The sequence below is a fragment of the Pseudophryne corroboree genome, chromosome 1 (assembly GCF_028390025.1).
Source record: "Pseudophryne corroboree isolate aPseCor3 chromosome 1, aPseCor3.hap2, whole genome shotgun sequence".
Lineage (NCBI taxonomy): Eukaryota > Metazoa > Chordata > Amphibia > Anura > Myobatrachidae > Pseudophryne > Pseudophryne corroboree.
Genome location: NC_086444.1, coordinates 846561639 through 846568901, shown reverse-complemented (window position 1 = coordinate 846568901; position 7263 = coordinate 846561639). Strand labels below are relative to the sequence as shown.

At 48.9% G+C, this 7263-nt stretch overlaps 1 protein-coding gene across 1 annotated transcript in view; it reads left to right on the top strand.

Annotated features, from left to right (window-relative positions):
* Nucleotides 1-417: 417 nt before the first annotated feature.
* LIN54 (lin-54 DREAM MuvB core complex component) overlaps nucleotides 418-7263 on the top strand; it is a 157353-nt gene continuing 150507 nt past the window's right edge. The window contains exons 1-2 of the mRNA XM_063919931.1: nucleotides 418-824; nucleotides 1082-1769. Of these exons, the coding sequence (XP_063776001.1) occupies nucleotides 1104-1769 (666 nt within the window). The 5' untranslated portion in view covers nucleotides 418-824; nucleotides 1082-1103. The remainder of the gene's footprint in view (nucleotides 825-1081; nucleotides 1770-7263) is intronic.

The window sequence follows — 7263 nt, the reverse complement described above, 5'->3', positions numbered from 1 at the left end:
TTTTACATGGTCTCCATATCAGCCACTCACCCTCTTCCTACACAGCCGCCATGAGGCACTTGCTACTTCTTCATCCTCGGGCTCACCTGCTGTAACCATCATCACCTCACCTCTTCCATACATGGACATCTCTATCTTTCTCCTCTCCTCCACCCTCTCTCCCCCACGGGAATGGGAAGGATGACAGCAGACATTCTCTTCGCGTGATCCCCACAGTACCACCTCACAACTGCGGCGGTATCTGATGATTCTGAATCTAACATTATGGAGATGTGATAATGACTCCTGTCGAATTCCCGGCGGTCGGAATACCGACACCGGTATCCCGACTGGCACAATCCCGACAGGGGGGCGAGCGCTACGCAGCCCCTTGCGGGCACACAAATGTATTCTCCCTCTATGGGTGTCGTGGACACCCACAGAGGGAGAATATGTCGGGATTGTGCAGGTCGGGATCCCGGTGTCGGTATTTCAACCGCCGGGATTCCGTCCGGCGGGATCTTGACCGCATCCCCTCCTGTCTTATCCCAGGCAGAGATACGTACAGTTACCGCGCCTGTGCGGGATATTCTCGTATCTCGTGCTTGGACGCGAGATTTCCCGGCGCAGGCGCAAACCAGGCTGCTGAGTCCCTGAGTGGTTCCGTTGAGTACCGGCTGCTGGGAAAGAGCGCCCTTTCTACTCTATCGTCTCCCGTCGGCGGGCGGCGCCGGCCATGGCTCTCATCCTGCAGCCGGCTCCTGGGCAGCTGCGGGTCGGGGCTGTGTGAGCGGAGTACATGCCGGGAGTCTGGTGCTGTGATCCGAGTTGCTGACTTCCTGAAGGTAATGTAGGCGGCGGCAGGAGCTGAGCTGCACAGATTCAAATGTGGCCGATGCTGCTGCTGTGTGTATGTTGTAGCGTCAGGCAACAGTGCAGGGCGCCCTAGGGCGGCAGTGGCTGCAGTCTCACGCTGCATGTACAGGGGGCTGTCGTGTTGTGATGCACGCTAATTGTCCTTACTTGTATGGCAGGGCACTGGGGGCTGCAGGCCATGAAGCTCCATCACCCCATATTCATATTTATGTCTTATCCTCCTCAGAAGTTCTCATTGGATGTGAAGAATGAGTGTGGTGTCTGCAGAGGTGAATAATGCCCTCCCTGATGAGATCATGGAGACCAGCATGTCCATAGTAGATGATGACAGCATTGAGGCGATCACGATCACCTCTCCCATGGCGGAGGAGGTCCCTATGGAGACAGAGCTGGAGGAGTGTGTGGAAGTTAATATTAGTGACACCTGTGTTCCTATGTCAACTGTTCATGAAGAGGTTCCAACCCCAAGTAACCATGCCAGTCGTCTGGCAGTAGTAAGCGTTGCTTCAAAGCCAAGTCCTGGTCCTTCAGCCTCAGCTATGAAAACGGTCTTGCAGAGTGGCATTCACAAGCTGGGGTCACCCTTGTCTGGACAGGTAATCCTCAATAAGGCCTCCGAGCTTACCCCTGGGAACCGTGTTGTGAAACAAGAGAAGCTGATAGTGACGACTCTGGGCAAGTCCAACCATCCCATTGTGCTGATTCCACAGAGCCAGATGTCTGGTGCGCACAAAGCCACGCAAATTCAGCATGTGGATTTTAAGGGGACACCACAGCAGATCAAGCTGGTCACTATTGGAGGCCGTACTGAAGTAAAGCCTGTACTGGCTATGTCCTCATTATCGTCTGCTCAACTAATTAGTCCTACTGCCAAGTCCTCCATTCTCCAGGGTCAGCATATACAGAATGTGCAGGTAAAATGGGCACCGGTTTCTTAATTTATTTCTCATTTTATGGTTTGTTTTTTTGTGTGTGCGCTTTCAGAAATGTTCATGTCTTATCTAGCATTATTAGTTGACGTGTTTGGAAAAACGGTAACCCATTCATAACTCCATATACAGTAGCTGTATGGTTTGTTTTTCTATGGTCTCAGTGGTGAATATTTGACACCGTGCCTGAACTTTTTTTTATTATCCTGGTGAGAAATAGTTGTAACAGAGCCTCAAATAGGACACTAGATTTCCATATTAAAAACAGCAAATCCAGCCACATAATGTTTGCACTGTAGATGTAAAAATATTTTTGTGGTACGTCTATGCACTTTTTGTAAGGTTTGTATGTAAATCAATTTATCATAGGGGGCAGTGATTCAATGCAGTTTTGTTCATGCTTTGTTCACAGCTAATGAGTGCCTTCCCTGTGAGATGCTAGTGGTCCTCATTTTGTCAGATTCAACATTTCTTTGTGACACGACTGGGTATGGTGTCCTAGAGTAACCCCCCAGTCATTGGGCAATTCTGTTGTTGGACAAATCCCGTGTATATTTTTGTTTGGAAAAAAATATAATGAAATGCTTGACAATGGCAGTAATATTAATAACAAAATGTATTTATATATAAATTTACATGGCTTGATGAAAGCGCTGCTAGGCGCTGAAACATTGCCAAAGAGAGCCGTGTCCTGTGATTCTTTTTAGAGAGGCGAGAGTGCCGCAGTTGGAGATTGTATGTACTGTGGAGTTGGGCAGGCTGTCATGTGGATGGCACCTGGCACTGTGTTTTTTAATTACCCACGGAGTGCCGGAGTTTGGAGATAATATAATATAATGTAAGGATGCAGTCCGACACTCCACTCCAGAACTGTGTGCTCTGGTGCCCACTGTGACGAAGATGAATGTAGAAGAGGGATATAGCCCTGAAACGTTGGTGTATTTATGTAAGTGCCGCTGCTGTTGTTTTTTATATATATAATATATATATATATATATATATATATATATATATATATATATATATATATATATATATATATATATATATATATATATATATATATATAAAAAAAAACCACAAGTCCAACAGTGTGGAGGTGCACTCATCCAGTCAAATAATTTCTCGCAAGTTCATTTTTTTCACAGTAGCTTTATTGCAGTCGAATTTATGCTTATTTTCTCTGACGTCCTAGTGGATGCTGGGAACTCCGTAAGGATCATGGGGAATAGCGGCTCCGCAGGAGACTGGGCACAAAAGAAAAGCTTTAGGACTACCTGGTGTGCACTGGCTCCTCCCCCTATGACCCTCCTCCAAGCCTCAGTTAGATTTTTGTGCCCGACCGAGCTGGGTGCAATCTAGGGGGCTCTCCTGAGCTTCTTAGGAAAAGTTAGTTTTAGGTTTTTTATTTTCAGTGAGACCTGCTGGCAACAGGCTCACTGCATCGAGGGACTAAGGGGAGAAGAAGCGAACCTGCCTGCTTGCAGCCAGCTTGGGCTTCTTAGGCTACTGGACACCATTAGCTCCAGAGGGACCGAACACAGGCCCAGCCTCGGAGTCCGGTCCCAGAGCCGCGCCGCCGGCCCCCTTACAGAGCCAGAAGCAAGAAGAAGTCCGGAAAATCGGCGGCAGAAGACATCAGTCTTCACCAAGGTAGCGCACAGCACTGCAGCTGTGCGCCATTGCTCCTCATGCACACCACACGCTCCGGTCACTGATGGGTGCAGGGCGCTGGGGGGGGGGGGCGCCCTGAGCAGCAATATGAACACCTTGGCTGGCTAAAATACATCACATATAACCCCCAGGGCTATATGGATGTATATTAACCCCTGCCAGATTCCTGAAAAAAGCGGGAGAAAAGTCAGCCGAGAAGGGGGCGGAGCCTATCTCCTCAGCACACTGGCGCCATTTTCCCTCACAGCTCCGCTGGAAGGACGTCTCCCTGACTCTCCCCTGCAGTCCTGCACTACAGAAAAGGGTAAAACAAGAGGGGGGGGGGGACTAATTAGGCGCAGTATAATATAAACAGCAGCTATAAGGGGAAAAACACTCTGTATAGTGTTATCCAAACATATATATAGCGCTCTGGTGTGTGCTGGCATACTCTCCCTCTGTCTCCCCAAAGGGCTAGTGGGGTCCTGTCCTCTATCAGAGCATTCCCTGTGTGTGTGCTGTGTCGGTACGACTGTGTCGACATGTATGAGGAGGAAAATGATGTAGAGGCGGAGCAATTGCCTATAATGGAGATGTCACCCCCTAGGGAGTCGACACCTGAGTGGATGGGCTTATGGAAGGAATTACGTGAAAGTGTCAGCTCTTTACAAAAGACGGTTGATGACATGAGACAGCCGGCTACTCAGCTTGTGCCTGTCCAGGCGTCTCAAAGACCATCAGGGGCTCTAAAACGCCCGCTACCTCAGGTAGCAGATACAGACTCCGACACGGATACTGACTCCAGTGTCGACGATGAAGAGACGAATGTGACTTCCAGTAGGGCCACACGTTACATGATTGAGGAAATGAAAAATGTTTTACACATTTCTGATAGTACAAGTACCACTAAAAAGGGTATTATGTTTGGTGAGAAAAAACTACCTGTAGTTTCTCTAACGTCCTAAGTGGATGCTGGGGACTCCGTAAGGACCATGGGGAATAGCGGCTCCGCAGGAGACTGGGCACATCTAAAGAAAGCTTTAGGACTAACTGGTGTGCACTGGCTCCTCCCCCCTATGACCCTCCTCCAAGCCTCAGTTAGATTTCTGTGCCCGACGAGAAGGGTGCACACTAGGGGCTCTCCTGAGCTTCTTAGTGAAAGTTTTAGTTTAGGTTTGTTATTTTCAGTGAGACCTGCTGGCAACAGGCTCACTGCATCGAGGGACTAAGGGGAGAAGAAGCGAACTCACCTGCGTGCAGAGTGGATTGGGCTTCTTGGCTACTGGACATTAGCTCCAGAGGGACGATCACAGGCCCAGCCTGGATGGGTCCCGGAGCCGCGCCGCCGGCCCCCTTACAGAGCCAGAAGAGCGAAGAGGTCCGGAAAAATCGGCGGCAGAAGACGTTCCTGTCTTCAATAAGGTAGCGCACAGCACTGCAGCTGTGCGCCATTGCTCTCAGCACACTTCATACTCCGGTCAATGAGGGTGCAGGGCGCTGGGGGGGGCGCCCTGAGACGCAATAAAACATGATAAAAATACCTTACATGGCAAAAAAATACATCACATATAGCTCCTGGGCTATATGGATGCATTTAACCCCTGCCAGAATATACAGAAAAACGGGAGATAAGGCCGCCGAAAAGGGGGCGGAGCCTATCTCCTCAGCACACTGGCGCCATTTTCCCTCACAGCTCAGTTGGAGGGAAGCTCCCTGGCTCTTCCCTGCAGTCACTACACTACAGAAAGGGTTAAAAAAAGAGAGGGGGGCACTAATTAGGCGCAGTATTAAAACATACAGCAGCTATAAGGGGAAAAACACTTATATAAGGTTATCCCTGTATATATATATATATATAGCGCTCTGGTGTGTGCTGGCATACTCTCCCTCTGTCTCCCCAAAGGGCTAGTGGGGTCCTGTCCTCTATCAGAGCATTCCCTGTGTGTGTGCTGTGTGTCGGTACGTTTGTGTCGACATGTATGAGGAGAAAAATGATGTGGAGACGGAGCAGAGTGTCTGTAACAGTGATGTCACCACCTAGGGGGTAGACACCTGAGTGGATGTACTGTTGAAAATTACGTGACAGTGTCAGCTCTGTATAAAAAAAAACAGTGGTTGACATGAGACAGCCGGCTACTCAGCTTGTGCCTGTCCAGACGTCTCATAGGCCGTCAGGGGCTCTAAAGCGCCCGTTACCTCAGATGGCAGATATAGACGCCGACACGGATACTGACTCCTGTGTCGACGGTGAAGAGACAACCGTGATTTCCAGTAGGGCCACACGTTACATGATTGAGACAATGGAAAATGTTTTATACATTTCTGATAATACGAGTACCACCAAAAAGGGGTATTATGTTCGGTGAGGGAAAAACTACCTGTAGTTTTCCTGAATCTGAGAAATAAAATGAGGTGTGTGATGATGCGTGGGTTTCCCCCCGATAACAATTGATAATTTCTTAAAAAGTATTGGTGTATACCCTTTCCCGCCAGAGGTTAGGGTGCGTTGGGAAACACCCCCTAGGGGGGGATAAGGCGCTCACACGCTTGTAAGAACAAGGGCTCTACCCTCTCATGAGATGGCCGCCCTTAAGGATCCTGCTGATAGAAAGCAGGAGGGTATCCAAAAATGTATTCACACACATACTGGTGTTATACTGCGACCAGCAATCGCCTCAGCCTGGAGGTGCAGTGCTGGGTTGGCATGGTCGGATTCCCTGACTGGAAATATTGATATCCTAGATAAGGATAGTATATTATTGCCTATAGAGCATTTAAAAGATGCATTTCTATATATGCATGATGCACAGCGGAATATTTGCCGACTGGCATCAAGTATAAGTGCGTTGTCCAATTCTACCAGTAAAATGGTCAGGTGATGCGGATTCCAAACGGCATTTGGAAGTATTGCCTTTGAAAAGGGACATTTGGGGTCGGTCTTTTAGACCTGGTGGCCACGGCAACAACTGGGAAATCCACGTTTGTACCCCAGGTCGCCTCTCAAAATAAGACGCCGTATTATCAGGCGCAGTCCTTTGTTGGCAAGCGGACAAAAGGTTCCTCTTTTCTGCTCGTGACAGAGGGAGAGGAAAAAGGCTGAAGAGATTAGCCAGTTCCCAGGAACAGAAACCCTTTCCCGCCTCTGCCAAGCCCTCAGTATGACGCTAGGGCCTTACAAGCTCAGGCACGGTGGGGGCCCGTTCTCAATGAATTTCAGTGCGCAGTGGGCTCACTCGCAAGTAGACCGCTGGATCCTTCAGGTAATATCTCAAGGGTACATATTGGAATTCGAGACGTCTCCCCCTCGCCGTTTCCAAAAGTCGGCTTTACCGACGTCTCCCTCTGACAGGGAGGCAGTTTTGGAAGCCATTCACAAGCTGTATTCCCAGCAGGTGATAATCAAGGTACCCCTCCTGCAACAGGGAACGGGGTATTATTCCACACTATTGTGGTACCGAAGCCAGACGGCTCGGTGAGACCGAATCTAAATCTAAAATCTTTGAACACTTACATACAGAGGTTCAAATTCAAGATTGAGTCACTCAGAGCAGTGATTGCGAACCTGGAAGAAGGGGACTACATGATGTCTCGGGACATCAAGGATGCTTACCTTCATGTCAAAATTTACCCTTCTCACCAAGGGTACCTCAGGTTATGGTACAGAACTGTCGCTATCCGTTCAGACGCTGCCGTAGGGATGGTCCACGGCACCCCGGGTCTTTACCAAGGTAATGGCCGAAATGATATCCCTTCGAAGGAAGGGAATTTTAGTTATCCCTTACTTGGACGATTCCCTGATAAGGGTAAGATCCAGGGAACAGTTGGA